We start from the raw sequence: 17,422 nt of genomic DNA on the forward strand, positions 1-17,422 counted from the left end.
GAGTCTAGAAGCAGCTGTTATTCTCCTGCTCTGGCACTAACAACACACGAACAGAATGACACCTCATCTCCAATCTGTAGACTATTTTTACTATTGTCCAGAAAGCCACTAGCTAATAATAGTAGGTTGAGCTACATGAAATTGCCATTTTTGTAAGTCAAGAATGTTAGAATTTTGGCAATTACGTATGGCTCAACCAAATAGTAATAATGCTGAGTGCCTGCTATGTGTCCAACTCCATGCAAGGTCCTTTAAGTATATTCATCATGTAATGTTTAATTCTTATGACCACCTTTCAAGATAAATATCACTGTGCCCATTTTAGAGATGCACAAACTGAGACACAGAGAGGTAAAAGTACTCATTTGGCCTAGACATAAACCAGGTCTGTGTGGCTCCAAAACTCACATTCATTTCACCCACCATGGCCTGGGTCCTGTGGGTCCTTGCAGCGCCTGTGCTCTCTGACTCTACCTCTGGGTCGGTGGCTGGCCATTCCTGCAGCACTGGGCACTACCAGGACCCCCATCCTGCCAGAGCCTGCCTGCATAGGGGCCACTCTGTAGCTAAGCAAAGCCTGGCCTCCTGAATTAGCAGCAAAGTGTATTTAACAAACAATTTCAAGAGGAGAAAAACATTTGAAAGTTTATTTAGAGTGAGAGGGGAGAAAGGCCAGAAAATGCACTCCTAAAATAAATAGAAAGTAATCAAGGGAGAAAAATCTAGTCCAACCAATTTTAAAATGCCTTAACTGTGACTACAAGCTAACATGTAGTGGTCCACAGAGAAAGGCATCAGGTACAGTGTGATCCAGCATCACTGCATACCCAGAGGCATGTGCTTCTGTGGCTCTCCTCAGAGAAGACTGACTACTGAGCCTCACAAAGGGGAGAGGATGAGAAACCACCCAAAAGAACAAGTCAAGGCCAGACGGTGTCAGTGGTTTCCTGCCCCACCATAACCCCCTCAGAGGCTGAGACCAGCAGAGTAAGATCAATAAAGGGCTGTCAGACTCCAACTTCAAGAGAAAAAGAAGTGAATGTTCTCCTTGGGAAGTAAAACTTTGGAAGTCAGAGCATATGTAATGCACAATAAAAGCAGTTTCCACTAGTTCCAAATGAACACCTGTAGAGATCAACGTTTGAGGACAAAAAGGACTCACCTTCACATGGGCCACGTACTGATGACACGTCTCCTCCATGTGGACCAGCTGCAGCTTCTCTGAGACCTGACCCACAGACTCTCCCAGCAACACAAAGTAGACCCTGGGCAACTGGCCCTTTTCCTTTTTGGCCACATCAGCTGTCAGAACATAATTCAAGCCTGCCAATAAATAAGGTCAAAATGTCAGACACAGCGACAAGGTCCCCTCCACTGCCCCTCACAGGACCGCAGGCACATTTCCTCCCATACCTAGCCCCCCAGTGCACAGAGGACTGCAGCCTCAAGTCAACACCTTCTCAGAGAGAAGCATGCAGCCAGGCGCTCACAGAATTGAGAGAGAACCAGGATGCCCCATGCCTTGCTGGTGACATTCTGTGCATGACACTTCATGGCTCTCCCCGATTTAAACCTCAGGAGTTATCAACTGAGCTACCAATATACACGTCGACAATTAGCTGTACCCAGCACTATTAGTGTCCTGAAAAGCAGACACCATGGCGAACCTACAGAATATTACTAGAAGCTGCTCAAATTATCAAGGCTGCATGAGTACTGACTCCTACAAAGCAATAAGATATACGCCCAACACAAGGGAGAAATCACCCAGCGATGTTGACTCAGCTCACAGATGTAGCAGTTATAGAGCACAACCCAACATCTATTGGACTGTGCGCCATCCATGGTCCACTGAGCACTGACAGGCACAGGGGATACCGGCGCTGCGTCAATGAACAGCACAGGCAAGCCCCTGCTCTCACAGCACCCACACTCACGAAAACTCAGGCAAAGGTTGACACTGACTTTATTCCCAGGCAGCTGAGGACAGTGGCTGCACAATTTCCTAACACCTATCATTTCAATAAAACCCTGACCACACAGGGCCTGCACTGCGGTGCACTCCTGAAAACTCATCACCTACACCTCAATGTGTGATGTCAGGTGGCAGAATCTACTGGGACACAATCTGGGATTTTAAACAAAAGATGGTCACAATATAGAACGCACACTGGATGAACCCAGAAGGTTTCGCCTCCATTATTACAGGGTCTATTAGTAAATATACGACTACGTGTTTCGTCAGGTGAACATGGCTTTAGTTCAAGAGATCTATTTCACTGCTTTCTGTACAAAAGAATCCTGTTTCAGAGGTCAGCTCCTCCACACACTTTTTATTTTTTAGGTGCTTTGTGGGTTCAAGGGAATATGACATTTTTAAAGTGACAGAAAAGGAACTGCCTGTCCCTAAAATGATCAGATGAGACTGCTCAGCAATGGGAAAGCAGATGACCCAGCCCCTGGCCTGTCTCCACACGCCAGCCTCCTAGAAGCTGGCCTCTTGAATCAATAAAATGCAGCCTCGTGCCTGGCAGCATTTAAGTACGTGAAGCCAGGCGGTAGGGATGGCTCTGGCTTTTAATAACATCAAAGGCATCAGCCACCAGGGGAGGTATGAACAAGGAAAGAGGAAAGTGACCTGGACGGGCATCCTGCAGCTGCCACAGGGCATAGTTTTGATGCATTTAATGGTTTTCCTGGGCCTCTGCCATCTCAGGGATCTTGCCATGCCAAGCTGGATTCCTGGTCAGCAAGGGCGAGTCTGTCCTGACTTGTTGATTTCAGCAAACAGCTGATTTCCAAGGCAAGGCTGGAGCACCAGGACGGACCCAAGACCTGGCTCATCCCATGCAACATTAAGAAAAGAATGCATGTGGGAAAGTACTTCAACAGAGAAAACACCAGGAGCCTATACAAGAGTGACACACCAACTTCCTTGGCGACAGAGGCAGGAAATGGGGTAGACTCATAGAACGTCAAAGCTTTAAGGCAATCCTTGGGATCATTTAGTTCCAAACCCTTATTTTTCAGATGAGGAAGTGAGGCCCCAAAAGACAATAAGACTTGCTCCAGGCCAGAGAGCCATTCACAGAGCCGAATCTAGAACTCTCCTGATCTCCACTGTCAGGCTATTCCTACTACACTGGTTTGTGGTGTATTTTTCACATTATCTGACAAACAACTCACATTTTTTTGAATGTACAGATAGCAGAACCAAACAAGTGCAGAGATACAGAACTGAACTCTGGCAAATTTACTTTCTACTGATCACAGTTTCCCTGAACAACAGCCAAACAGTAAGAAAGGATAAGTATCAATGAAGTGAGTTTCCAAGTTCCGTTTTGCAAGATCGGCGCTAGAGATGGGCACTGCTGGAAGACGAGCCAGAAGGCCTTGGTTGGGTAAATCAGTGTGGTGGCGGCAGCTGCTGAGCGGGGTCTCCTCTGTGGCTCCCAACCTGGCCTTCCTCCCAGGCGAGAGCTACGGCTACCCTCCCTTGGGAATGGTGATCATGGAGAGCATCAGAATGAGTTAGCCAAGCCCAGAGAAAGCCTGGCTGGAAACGAAGACAGGAAGACAGAGCAGACAGCATCAGTGCCCGACCCATGTTCTCTTGGTTTTCACCATTTCTCAGCTGTCCAGCCCAACTTGCAACTGCCAGCACCTGCATTCTAATTCCCAAGGGCTTTCACTGTGCTTCTGCCCATGGGCATGGCAGGCCTGGAGTGCCAGAGAAGTCCCCAGAGCAGCCCTCAGTAAAGCGTGACCACAGCCCACTGTCCCTTAGTGGGGGGTAACTGTGAAGTGTGTTCTACACCGACTCCCAGGGTTCCTCAGAAGGATTCAGCTCCAGCTTCCTTCCCACAGTGGTAACTTGCTCAATAACACACTCTCTATCTGGCTGCCGTGAAGGTTTACGTGTCAACTTGACTGGGCCACAGTACCCAGATGTTTGGTCAAACACCAATCTGGATGTCACTGTGAAGTATTTTTCAGACGAGATATCATTTGAATCAGTAGACTTTGAATACGCCTGATTACCCTCCATAATGTGGGCAGGCTTCATCTAACCAGCTGAAGGCTTTAAAAGACCGAGGTCCACCCCAAAAAGAAGGAATGCTGCTCCCAGGCTGCCTGCAAGCTGCAATATCAATATACACACCCCCTATTGCTTCTGTTTCTCTGGTGATCCCTGACAAACGCAGCTGCCTTCCCTTCCTGTCTCATTGTCTCTCTCTTACCGGCGCTTCCTAGGAACAACCCCTGAATCAGCAACATGCACCCAAATCCTTAACAGAGGCTCTACTTCTAAGAGAATCTAAATTAAGATGGGGAAAGTCCAGAAAAGGGAATGAATTTAACCTTCAGTGTGTGCCAAGCACTATGCTGGGTACTTCACAAACACCCACTTTAGTCCTCCAAAGCCCCATCTCACTGCAGAAGTGTTGACCCAATATATTCCTCTTGCAATCACGGGAGGGGGGAAACAGCTCCCAGTTACTAGAAACTGAGCTGAGGACCTGAGGAACTGAGCGTGGCCATGCCAACACGTTCACCTATCCGATTTTTCTAAAATGCTAACGTATACATACAATCACAGACAGACCAAATTATCCAATTCGCCAAGCGCAATCATTTTGAAAGCATTTCATCTTTAGAACTGACTACTTAGTGCTTCTCCTTGATTGAAAATTTACTTTGACATTTTAAGTTACACAAAAAGAAGTCAGCTCTGTGTCAAACTCCTCTAGAAGAAAGCCGCCAGGAGACTGAATGATGGGAAACGTGGCCTGAGTGAGGAGGGTCTCGTAACCGCCCCAGTGGCAAGAAGCGCAGACCACTCTGAAGCCCTGAGCTCCACTGGGAGTTTTAAACAGCACCCACCTCAAGGGCGTCTGAAAAGGAGCCCCTAAGAAGTGGAGGAGATGCCGGAGAAGCAGCCAATCAGCTCGCTTGGTTCAGCAGCCCCGCCCCAAGGGAGGGGGGGCGCCTCAGGTTGGCCGAGCTGCCAAGGGCCGCCTATAATGCAAGCCAGCCCAGCCAGCCGGGACCCGGGGAGGGTGCTGGTTCTGATTAGGGCCTGCTCCAACAGCACATTTCACATCTTCAGGTTTTCTTTCTGGCAGCTTGTGTCCACGCCATGTCGAATGATGTCATGTTGATGGAAAAGCTGATCAGCCCCAAGTAATGCTTTCAGCCGCCTCCTTTCCCCGCCCCCAGCGGGTTCCCAAGGGCCCCCACACGGCCAGGGCCAGGAGGGAGCCAGCTGTCTTGCATCAACTCAGCTCTGGTCGCTCTCAGCGAGTTTTGATTCATTCCCATTCTCCATCAGAACGTGATTTCAGCTGTGAAATTCTATTAATAAATCCTCCTTTCAGACTTACTCTGAGCTTCCCTTAGAGTTTCCCAGGAGAGGGGGGAAAAGGGACATTTCCACTATACTAGCTTTCCTAAGCTTTCCTCCCTCCCTCAAAGGAGTCAAGTGGTAATTATTAAACTAGGTTACCCCATTCCTCATATAACATAGATTTGCCTCCTTATCCCATCTCCATGCTTCTCCAGAGACCAGGAGGAGCTCAGAGAATGTTCTGTGTAAACACTCTGGAGCAGAAATGCACCCCTAAAGCCAGAAGGAAGGTTTGGGGACAAGTCACCTGCTTTCAACCCTATTTCTGTGCGTGGCTTGGATGACCTTGCTGCCATCTCTCAGGACCTGGGCCCAACTGCTTGTCTCGAAACACGGCAGGCACCCCTGCTCGCTCACAGCTTTGTGAGGTTCTCTGAGAGCCATGGAAACATGGCAGCACCAGATCAGGGCACAAAACACAACCACTTAGGGCTCATCCCTTCCTGGTTTTCATTTAGCACTCTGGTGAGAATCCAGAATCGCCAGGTCCATTCTCTGCCTCCAGAGATTGACAAGCACATTTAGTCTTCAGCCTGACCAGCAAGTAAGTACAGGCCTGGCCCATGGGCAAGGGGCAGAGCCCTCTCCAGCACAGCACTCACCACCCTTCCTTATGGCAGCCAGGAAGCTCCAGGGACCCACAGGCTGCTCCCCAAGCCAAGAATGAAGTGATTAATAAGACTTGGGATAGGCAGAACTCTTGTTTTAAACTCCTTGATGCAATATGTTATAAACCTGTTCTATGGGCTGCTAGGTTTGGACGCAGTGTCTGCACCCCAGCACGGAGCACAGGGCCTGCCACACGAAGGGGTTCAGACATACCCAGAAGAAGGAGCGAGGGTGCACCAGTTGTTTCTGTCTTGTATGCCTCCCTCCCCAGAGAACGCAAGCTCGATGGCAGCAAGGACACTGCCTGGCCTGTTGTCTGCTCTGTGCCCAGGACTAGGCACGGAGCCTGGCCCTTTTAAGAGCTTAATAACTATTTGTTGATGGAAGGACTCCACAGGTGCTTCAGTAGCTCCACGTGAGTGGCTATCTGCTGTGTGGGTTTACAAAGCTATTGTCTCTCAGATCCAAACCCGCCCTTCTGTGCTCTGCAACACTGTGGCTGGGACTCTGCAAACCTCATTTCTGCTTTGCCAGCGGCTCTCTGTGAGGCTCTGCCAAGATGGAGAGCTTGAGGGAGGCTGCAAGGCTGGAGGAGGGAGAGGGGCTTGCTCCTTCCTGCCTGCTTCCTATTCCTAACAGCTTAACCCAGAGACAGTTTCCCATGGCAGCTGGTCCCAACAGCAGTTAATTCTAGTTTCAGTTTTTCCCCCACACCCCCACAGCGAGGCTCACTGCACCACCCCCCCCCAACCCCAGGAACTCCAGCAGCACCAGCCAGTACCCCCTCCTCCAAGGTTTAGATCCAAGGTCCACAGGGTCCCTTCTTAGCACTTATAGGTTCTGATAACCCCAAGGAAGTGGTTCACCCCAACTCTAACATTGTCCCTTTGTCCTCCTTGATGAGGGCTGTCAAATCTAAGCCGCCTGGAAGCTTGCTAAAACACAGGCTGTCAGGCCCCACCCTCAGAGTTTCAGATTCCATTAGAATTTGCCTTTCTGACAAGATCCCACGTGCTACTGCTGCAGCTGGTCTGGAGACCACCCTTTGAGACCCTCTGGTGCAGACCTAGAAGTGGTGGCGGCTGCTTCCTATAGTTACTACCAAGTTCTCCCTGACCTACTTAACAGATTCCCAATGTTAAATTCTCTCTGTTAAAATAACTGCTGTGGTTTTCTGTTTTCCTGACTGGGCCCTGTTACAGAGGCCAAGGCAGGGTCACCTCCTACAGAGAACCTCTGTGGTTCCCACGGTACTGCCAGAAGCCGCAGCAGCCCCTCACGGCTCAGCTAATCAGCTGGTCCTGAATACTCTCACAGCCAAGTGGGAGCTGTGGTTTTCCACTGCTAACGCAAAAAAAGAAATGAAGAGGCAAATAGAGTCCCTTCTCTGTGTGTATGCTTGAACCCCACCAGGTCCCAAGGGAGAGAAGGAACCAGACACAAGACTGTAACATCAATTGCTTATGGCTCCCAAAAGCATCCCCAGACAGTTCCTGTGACTGAAGATACCAGCAGATAGATACCACTTCTGACAGCTTATCAGGAGTAGCTAGCACACCCCTGGTATCTCTTTATTGCACTACCCAGGCTGCACTGCTCAAATGTAGCCATTCCACTGACAAACTCAGCCCTGGATATAAAGATATTGAGAGGTGCCTGGAAGGCCTGCCCAAGGCAGACACTCATTTGCCAGGCATTCTGTGGCCACCACCACCAGCATGGCTCTTCTGCAGCTGCCAGCAGTAGGAGTGAGGAAGGCTCATAGCTATAGCCCTAGCCTTGGGCTCCCAATGCAGAGTCCTTGGTGATGATACTGAGCTGACCAGCACTAACTGCCAAGCCTGGAGGATGTCTGTGCCCTGTAGATGCCCCTACCCTCCCTCCATCTGGAGACCAGGGAGCTGATCTTCCTGACTGTGCAGAGCCAAGGGGCTGCCTTCTATGCTGGACTCCAGAACACCCCACCCACTGCTGGACCCACACAGCTACTTGACAAGCTACCTTTCATCTCCACCTGATTTCCCATCACATTTCCATAGTGGCTGCCCATTTTTCCCTCCTCAAACTTTCCATATTCTACTGCCAACTCATTATTTGGCAGATTTCTGCATTTCTCCTTTACTGCAAAGAGTGAGATATAACGCATTTCCCTGAATGCCAAGGGAAGAGATAGAAAAATGCCAGGGATGGATAATTTTCTGCATTGCCCTATTGATTTCAAAAGTGGGAAATCTCCCCTTAGACTGCAAAGGGATGTTTGACTTCATCAACGAACCTATGAGACAGATGGAGGATAAGGAAGCGACGAGAATGGGAAGGTGAACTCCTGCTGAAAGTTCACCACCCTCATGTTGACATTAGCCAGGTTGCTCCACGCTGCCCAGGAGGTGCAGTACTGTATGTCAGTCAATAGCCTGTCTCTTCCATTATACCCCAACACTTCAGGGGCATAGCTAAGCCTAGTCCTCCATTATAATTCTGCCTACAAGTCAATGAAAGGAGCCCCAGTGACTGGAGCCCCAGAAAGGGCCACTGGTCAGGAGCAGCATGAGGTGATGCCCATGTCTCCTCCTTGCTCAGCTCATGAACCTTCAAATCAGAGTTTGCCCTACCACTTGTCTTATGCTCTGAAATCACCCTAGCTCAAAGCTGGCATCTTGGTTTCTTCTCTTCTGTTCCTGCTACACCAATTTACCTACATTTCCACCACAACAATGATGTAGTTAAAGAGCCTGAAAGTTGTGTACACTGCTTCAGGATCAAAATAGTAGAAACTCTGTAATTCCCATTAGAAGCTCCATGAGGACACGCCTGGTACATGCAGGCATGTAATAACTATTTGTCAAATGAAAACACACATGAACTATTAATTGCTTGCTTTTTTTTAGAGTTCTGGAATAGTTCTGCTTATTTTTATGCACACCAAGATTAATCTTCAATTCAATCATTCTTTTAAGATGTTTTTTAATGGAGTCCAACTACATCACAAGTCCCAGGACCATCAGGAAATTTTTTTCCTAGAGACTGTGGTGTCTTAAACAATTAGGGAGGTGGTGAGAAATAGTTTTTGGAAAGTAAAACTAAGTATCAGGAGACAAGAATTCAACTCCTGGCTTTACCAATAGCTATATGATCTTGAGCAGGTATCTTTTTCTCACCGGGCTCTCCAAAAAAGTTTGTTACTCCTCCCTCGCTAACCAAGTCCCAGGCCCATGGTATGTTTACATTCAGTTTTGAAATTTCTCAGTTCTTTTTAAAAGACAAAAAACTCCATAGAGGTACAAGGTTTAATTGTTGAGCTTATTGAATCCCCCTGAAGACCAAGATAAAGTGTCAATGAGAGAGTTAGCCTAGAAGGATTAGCATATTGTTAAATAAGGCGGAGCATTCAGGGTGCAGCTGACGAATGAACGAGCAGGTGGAAGTATGTTTCTGCACATCTGCATGTGTGCACGCACCCCCATGTGGCTCCAGAGCAGCGTTTCTCAAACTTAAATGTGCACGCGATCCCGCAAGGATCTTGTGAAAATGCAGATTCTGATTCAGGGGTCCAGAGGGGAGCCCAAGAGTCTACATCCCTCACAAATTCACAGGGTATGCTGAGCCTGCTAGTCTGAGGACTACACTGCGAGTAGGGAGGGAAGACACTCAGGACACTAGAAATGTCTAGGAAAGTCAGTGAGTCCAGGTCCTTATCGGTGTTTTTTCCTTTTTACTGGAACTCTACTTTCTATTATTAAATTAGCCTTTTTCAAGTAAAAGCAAAGCACCTGTTAATCTGCATGACTGCTCTGGATTCATTTCCTTCAAGGGATCACATGCTGTAAATTCTAACCCACAGGGATCCTATCTTGCTCCAGGGTTTGAGCCAGTCTCTGGAGCTGGGCTAGCAAGTCAACATTCCCCAAACAGAAACAGCAGGATGGCCACCTCTTTTCAATCATCCAAAGCTGACAAAGCAGCTCCGCATCTTTGGGAAACCTAAGCCTTTGTGAAACTCAGCATCCCAATCGCACTACCCATCCGTGGCCTCCGATCCACAGGAAAGGGTATAAGCCCCCTGACATCTGGCTGGTGCTACAAACTCAAAGAGCTTCCAAAGTCCCACCACTTCTTTTCTTCTATCTGCACAGAATGTTCCATAAGAGCCAGCCTCCAGTCACTACATTTCCACAAGTCCCACGGGCCTGTCCCACCCATGGCCCACTGAGGTTTCAGTCTGTTCCACATACATTTGAGGAAAGGATGTCTGGGGCCAAATATTATTTGTCCTAGAGCTGGAGGTTCCGCTAAATTGGGAAAACAAAGGTAAGCAGAAAAGAGAAGAGGAGGAACCTGAGAGAGAAAGGAGGCCTGGCCGGTGGGCCTGCTGCCTGCAAAACCAGCCAGGATGCACAGCGAGAGAGCACCTCAGAAGCGCCCTGCAAGCGCGCTCCAGCTAAGCCCTCTAGCTCCTGAGACCTGCCTCGGCAGCTCATTACCGATTTCTCCCGGAACGTGACTGCCGTGGAAGCTAAAGCAGGCGGTGACGTTCAGGCAGTTCACAGGCTGCTGTCCATCGTGACACTGAGGCGCCGTGATGTTGATGGAGGCTGGGAGGAAGATGGAGACGTCCACCGTAATGACAGGTCTTGCCCTGCGGGTCGAGAGAGGAAGGTGACTTAGGTGTGCTGAGGAGCAGCTCTCAGATCAAACAAGAACCAAACCAGCAGGACAAATCCTAGGCCTGCAGCCCAGCATTTCACTCAGGTGTGAAATAACCCAAGAGAAAAGGGCCAGCGTGCTCTGTAAATACTTCTTTTCTGGTTTTAGAAGAGGCTTATTTCCTCATAAATTAACGGTTAGTTTCCCAATAATAAAGGCAAGTTAGTTGTTAATAAAACACATCTGGTTGAAGCCATAAATGAACCACCAGATATTCGGTGATTATTTAAAATTTCACCAATTAAGTTATGATTTCCATTTTACTAGGAAGATATGAAAATGTTTAAGAGGAGTCACTATGGTGAATGGCACGACTAGAGAAATACATGAAGGATCAAGGATTTCCCTAAAGCACTTACTGCCATTCTAAGCATGAACTACAGAGGTCTAGTCCCATCCAGTGGGTCAAACCTCCCCCGCTTCATTTAGTCCCATCAATTCATTAAGAATTTTTCTAAAAGAACTTGATTAATGGAGTCCCAGCTGCTAACAGCGAAGCACTTTAGAGTTGAAGAAATCAACCTGCCTGGCCTCAGGACCAAGTGAAACCGAATAAATACCCACCATCCCATCACCACCATGGACCACCCCCCAGTGCTTGATGGATGGACGACATCACTGTTGCGCCTTCCATGGATTCCCCAGGGCAGCCGACAAAAGCTGAGAGTGAATCACACCATTCTGCTCTCATTGCAAACATCTGCTGGGGGGGAGGTCACCTAAGCTGTGGGCTTAACCTTCTCCCCTCCAGGCCTCACAAACAGACCCTTTTACCTCTAAGGAGCCGCTGGGTGACATAATAAGATTAAGGGGCATTAGCGGTTTGAAAACAACGACCTCACTTGTGTACAATGATCCGGTAAAGAGCACTCAGGGTGACAAGATAGATGGGAACGATGACCAACACCGATTCTGAGAGAAGCAAGCATTAATGAAAACCTCAGAGAAAAAAAGGAAGCAAGGAGACACACGGCACAGATGGGGATAGGGGATTTCACCACTGCCCCCCCTGCCATGACATATGGTTCAAGACAGGAACAGTTGTGACAAGGACAAGGGAAGTGTGGACTCCCAGAACAAATCCAGCTGTGGGGCTAACAGAAGTCAGACAACAGCAGTGCCTGAAGGAAATCCAATATCCTGGTCTTCCAGTTTTCTTCTGGATTCATCCTTAGAAGATGTTATAAATAACTCAGTAAACTAATAGTCTACTCCTGGTCAATGTGATTGACAGATGCCAATGGACACTCTGTAAAGCCCCAATGGCCCTTCAACAGCCAGATCATGGGTCCCTCTCCCAGGAAGCCTTCGGGGACCATGGTGGCTGGATGTCCTCCCTCTCTGGGTCCCGGCACTGTACTCACACCTTACCTCACTTACTAATAAAGGTCCTTATCTATTTGTAAACCAGCCCCACCAGGCTGCAGGCTCCCCCAAAGGCTGGATTCCTAGCACATTCATCCTGATCTTCCCAGGATAGTAGGTGTTCAAAAATCCTTATTAAATGGGTGCAAACTTTACTCTAGGCCAAGGGATTAAAAACCACAGGAGTGCCCAAAGTTTCACAAAACAGACAGACGTACCAGGGAGAGCTGGTCTCCACCGTATGAGAGCCCCACCCTATACGGCACATGTCCTGCCTGGTCACTGTTCCAAGGAAAAGGCCAGCCCCTCTCATTGTCCCAGGGCCACCTCGGCAGGAGGATGCCCAATTCCTCCTCTCACCGCAAAGCTCTGCAGAAGAAGGTGAGGTGAGCAGGAAACAGAAGTAGCCAGTCCAGCAAAGTGACCCAGATGAAGGCTGTTAAAATGGAATCCTTTGAAATAACACACAAGGACGTTGACAAGCACGTGTTCCTTCAACATCTGTCAGATCAGTTCCAACAAACCCTTTTATTTCAACTCCAAGTATTGTTTGTGGACCAGGAAAAGCTCAGAAATCTGTCATAAGCCTCTATGATCACTTCCTTTGACCTTCAACAGCACAGCACCAGGCCCCTATCACCCGAACACAGGACCTGCCCTCCTGAGCTAATCCGAGAAAACAAACTTCCTGAAGGCAGAGCTGGGTCAGCCCAGGCTCCTGGGGGGCGGGAGACTGGGTTTCACAGTCCCTCCTGCCAGTGTGCCAGCCTCTGAGATAAAAGCAAAGGGGCACCCAAGGACAGTATCACAAATGCTTTCAGGACTTTATCTTAAAGAAGCTGGTGGCTGGCATACTTCTTTGATGGCTGACATTTCAAATCCTGATTTTTCACTTCCAGGTAAATAACAAAACCATGAGGACACTCTCTGATGTGGTGCTGCTCCAATCACCCTGGCCTTTTGTGGGGTCAGTGCTGCTTACAGGGCAGGGACAGGGGCACAGATAAACAGCCTGCACCCCTGGTGAAGATGCTAGGCCACTAAACCTTCCCTGGAGCCACTCACTCCATGGAACTCACTAAGGTCTACAGTTTGAAGCCACTCGCAGTACAGCTTTCCCTTAGTGGTAGCTCAAAGCATTCCTAACCCACACACCTCCAGACTCTCCCTTGTAGGATGTTTAAGAATGAGCACGGTGTGTTTGTATGTACGTGCACATGCAGGGTTTCCTGGCCCTCCTCCCTTTTCTGGTCCACCCAAACCCTGAGGTAACTCAAAATCTACCTAACTTGCCTGTCAACCAGGTCATGACTGGGACCCCTACGTTGCTTAGTCAGCTGAAGTCTCCAGACCATCTTGTTCACAGCTGTTCAGCCACATCCAGCACCTTATCAACAGATGCCACACAGATGTCAAAACCACCTGGCCCCTCAGACACGCTTGGCAGCCCCTCCCTCCCCGCTCCTTCTCTGAAGGGTCCCAGCTCATCTTTGAAACCTTCCCTGCTCCCTGTGTCCCTTACACTCCTGGAAGAGACCTGAGGTGGTCACCCTCAGGTTCACCCTCATCCACATCCCAAACGGTACCTTGTGCTGAGCCCCTTCCAATACTGGGGCCTGGATCAGAAGTCAAGGCCCCAGCCCCACCCACAGCCTGTACACCAGATCCCATCTCCCTCACCTCCCTCATCTCCCCTGCATTAGCCTCCCCTCCTTCCTCTTGCCTCTTCAACCTCTCCAGGCCCCAAGAGAGGAATGGGGTCAGGGTGAGGTTCATACGGATGAGGATGAAGCTGAAGGTGACCACTTCTGATCCTTTCAGGAGAGTAAGGGACTCATGGAGAGCAGGGAAGCTTTCAAAGATGTTCTCAGCCTAAACACTGGCTGAGAAGCTCCCACCCTTAAAATATCTTCTTTGAACCACCTGCCAATCCCATCTGCTCCTTTGCAGCCAAGCTTCTGGAAAGGAGTTGAGATTCACTGTCTGTTTTCTTGTTTCTCCTCTCACCCACCCATAGCCATCTGGCTTCTGCCTCTCACTTCTCTAGACCTACTACAGCCAAGGGCACCGGTGAGAGCCCCCACCACCACCTCCAACAAGACTCAGGCCTCACTCTACTTGGCCTCCTTGCTGAGCTTGATGTGGGTCCCCCTGACCACCTCACCCTGCTTTATCATCCTCATGCCACTTACCACAATCCATAATTATCTCCTTTTTTAAAATTAATAAAACCCCTATGTCACTTGCTTTCCTCATTCATAAAATGGGGATAATAATAATATCTATGTCATGGCTTTGTTAAGAAGACTAAGAATTAATACATGTTCTATCAACAAGAGAACAGATAAACTATAGTGTATTCAGTCAATGGAATCCTACTCAGTAAGGAGGGAAAAATTGAACATACAATGACATGGATGAATCTCAAAAACATTAAGTGAAAGAAACCAGAAACAAGAGTCCATACTGTATAATTCCCTTTATGTGAAATTCTAGAACTGACCTATGGTGACAGAAATGAGAAGAAGTTGTCTATCAGGAGAGGGATGTGACTATAAAGAGGCAAGAGGAAACATTCTGGGCTGATGGAAATGCTCTTCATCTTGATGGGGGTGGTAGTTACACAGGTGTATACACTGGTTAAAACTCATCAGACAGTATACTTCAATTGGCAGGTTCTGTTGTATGCCAATTATACTTCAATATAAAAAAAATACAACAAAAAAGAGTTAATGTACACATGTGCTTAAATAGTGCCTGTATATGGGGAGTCTTAGCAAACATGGGTTGTATGATTATTTATTTCTACTAGTTCTTCTCCACCTTATACCCGGGATCTGACACACAGTTGCATCTCAACAGGTCAATGTGTGTTGTGGTCTCGTCATCCCTGCACACTCCTCCCGCGGCTATCATGGCCCTCTGCTGACCACCTCCATCCAGCTCCATGCTCCCCAGCTCCTCTCCTGAAGCCTCTTCTCTCCACAAGCTCTCCCTGGCGTTCGCAAAGGACTTTACATTTGCCCCTGGTAGCTTTCACCTCATCAGATCTAACCTTCCACCATGTAACTGCCTCAGTTCACATTACATCCATGTGGACAGACTCTTGGAGGAGGCTGTCCCTCACCACGAATGAGAGAACAAGAAAAGCCCCTTTGGGTTGGAGCTCACAGCTCGAAGTTTATAAAATACAAGAACAATGAAAAAGCAGAATCTACAGGATGTACCTTAAGCCAGATGCTCCTGGTTTTGAGAGGGCCTATTTTCCACTACGAGAAGCCGGGAACGTGTTTTACCCAAGAGGAATCCTGACAAGCCAGAGCAAGCTGCTCAGGATAGTGAAGAGAGTGGAAACGACCCCACAGAGGCACCCGGTGGAACACCCGCTTCGCAAGTCTCCCTTCAATCATCTGCAGCCACCGAAGCTGCTTTAACTGAGAGGAAAACTGTCAACCCAGAGGAAGGGGTGAGAAAGAAAGCAGAAATCCAGCCCCGTGGAGAGCAATGAAAGGGACAAGGAAGGTTTCATCTTAGTGAAGTCACCACCTGGGGGACACAACTGCCACCTTCAAATGCTGAAGGGTGGCTAGGTGGAAGATATGGGACCAAGAAGCAGAATTTGGGGAGGCAAATTTAACCAATTTATGTAAGAGTTGTTAACATTTATTGAGCACTTAAACCAGGCACTGCTCTATGCATTTTACATGTGCTAACCCATCAGTTCTCAGAAGAACCCAGTGAGGTAAGACGTTCAACCCATCTTGTTGAAGGGATGAGAATCCTGAAAGAGAGGTTACCAGGCTTGCCCAGGAAACTCACCTTGTAAGAGCACAGTCAGGGTTGGAACCCAGGCCACCTAGCCCCAGAGTTTACACTCAACCACACGGCTATTCTGCCTCTTTAACAATTTAACATTTTGAGTTACCTGGGGGTTAAGTGGCTCCCTTAGAAGTTACTAGGCCCCCATCCATGGGGGCTCCTCATTCAAGAGAAGGCTGTGTGACCCTGCAGTGGGGACTCAAAGGAAGGCACTGCTGAATGAGAAGAATCCAGAGTGTGGAACGACATGGCCTCTGGGATCCCTTCCAGCTCTAAGATCCTACTAGCCTATTTTAGAAAGTTCTGCCATCAGGTTTCTAACAAAAACTAAGAGTTGGCTCCCACTCCAAAGTGTAATTCTGCCTCTTCTGACTCATACAGACAGAAATACTTGGAGACAGTTCATGGACGGGATGGCAGCCCACTGGCCTTTGTAGGAGAGATCTAGACTGAACGGGCCTCAGTGAGCACTGGGCCTAAGTTCACATCCCTCACCTCTGCTGCCACCAGAGAATGAAGAGCTGCCCAACGGGCAAAAGGCTCCCAGTCCCTTTGGGGCTGGGGACTGATGAGGTGCACAGCAGGGGATGAAGGGTGTGGGGAAAAAGAGATGGGATAGGACAGTGCTTCCTAGTCCCTCAAGTGTCGTGGCCCCCATCGGAAATGACAATAAGTGTAGAGCACGTTAATGGAAGGGATTGTTCATGGCAAAAGGCAGTCCACCCCAAACTCTGCCCAGATGCTCCGGGATGCTATTATCTCACACATGTAAGCCATTCAAGGCCCACCAGCTGGAAACCCTAGGATAGAGGATAATAAGAACGAGAAGACAAAGGTAGCAGTCCCACTTGCTAAGCACCTCTGCCCGCCAGGAACAGGACAGAAGGAATTGCTGACTAACGGTGAATAACTCTCTGTGCCCCCTTCCCCACCGCACCACCACATTCCATTCCTCACCCATGAAGAACAAAATCCAAGAAGCAAGAGTGAAGCATCTCACCTTAGAAGAACCACACTGTCAGACATGAAGGCTCCAACAGTTACATCTGAAAACCAGAAATTTACAGAGTCAGAAATTTGTTGAAGCCTCTCCCACCCTCCTCTGGCAAGGTACTCCACAGCAACGGAGGCCCAGCCCCGAGGTCCAGGGCCCAACAACCATCCTCTGCACTATTTTGTAGAGTTAGAGCCACACTCTCCCATATGGCAGCCAACCACCAGATACGGCTATTGAGACCTTGATACGTGGCTGATCTGCATTGAGATGTGCTGTGAGTATAAAATACAGACTAGATTTCAAAGACGTACTACAAAAAGCTATCTCATTAATAATTTTTATATTTATTATATGTTGAAATGATAATATGTTGGATATATTGGACTAAATAAAATGTTAAAATTGATTTCACCTGTTTCTTTTTATCTCTTTTATGTGGTTACTAGAATATTTTAAGTCACATATGTGGCTCACATATATTTCTTTTGGACACGAGTGAATCAGAGAAAAGGACACCTAGA

At 48.3% G+C, this 17,422-nt stretch overlaps 1 protein-coding gene across 2 annotated transcripts in view; it reads right to left on the reverse strand.

Annotated features, from left to right (window-relative positions):
• Positions 1 to 17,422, reverse strand: part of ITGA9 (integrin subunit alpha 9) — a 331,274-nt gene that overhangs the window by 240,819 nt on the left and 73,033 nt on the right. For both annotated transcript variants that reach the window (XM_070577273.1, XM_008524662.2), the window contains exons 13-15: positions 16,905 to 16,950; positions 10,498 to 10,652; positions 1,163 to 1,323 (exon numbers count right to left, since the gene is read on the reverse strand). In XM_070577273.1, coding sequence (XP_070433374.1) covers positions 1,163 to 1,323; positions 10,498 to 10,652; positions 16,905 to 16,950 — 362 coding nt within the window. The remainder of the gene's footprint in view (positions 1 to 1,162; positions 1,324 to 10,497; positions 10,653 to 16,904; positions 16,951 to 17,422) is intronic.

Source organism: Equus przewalskii, chromosome 15, assembly GCF_037783145.1.
Source record: "Equus przewalskii isolate Varuska chromosome 15, EquPr2, whole genome shotgun sequence".
Taxonomy (NCBI): Eukaryota; Metazoa; Chordata; class Mammalia; order Perissodactyla; family Equidae; genus Equus; species Equus przewalskii.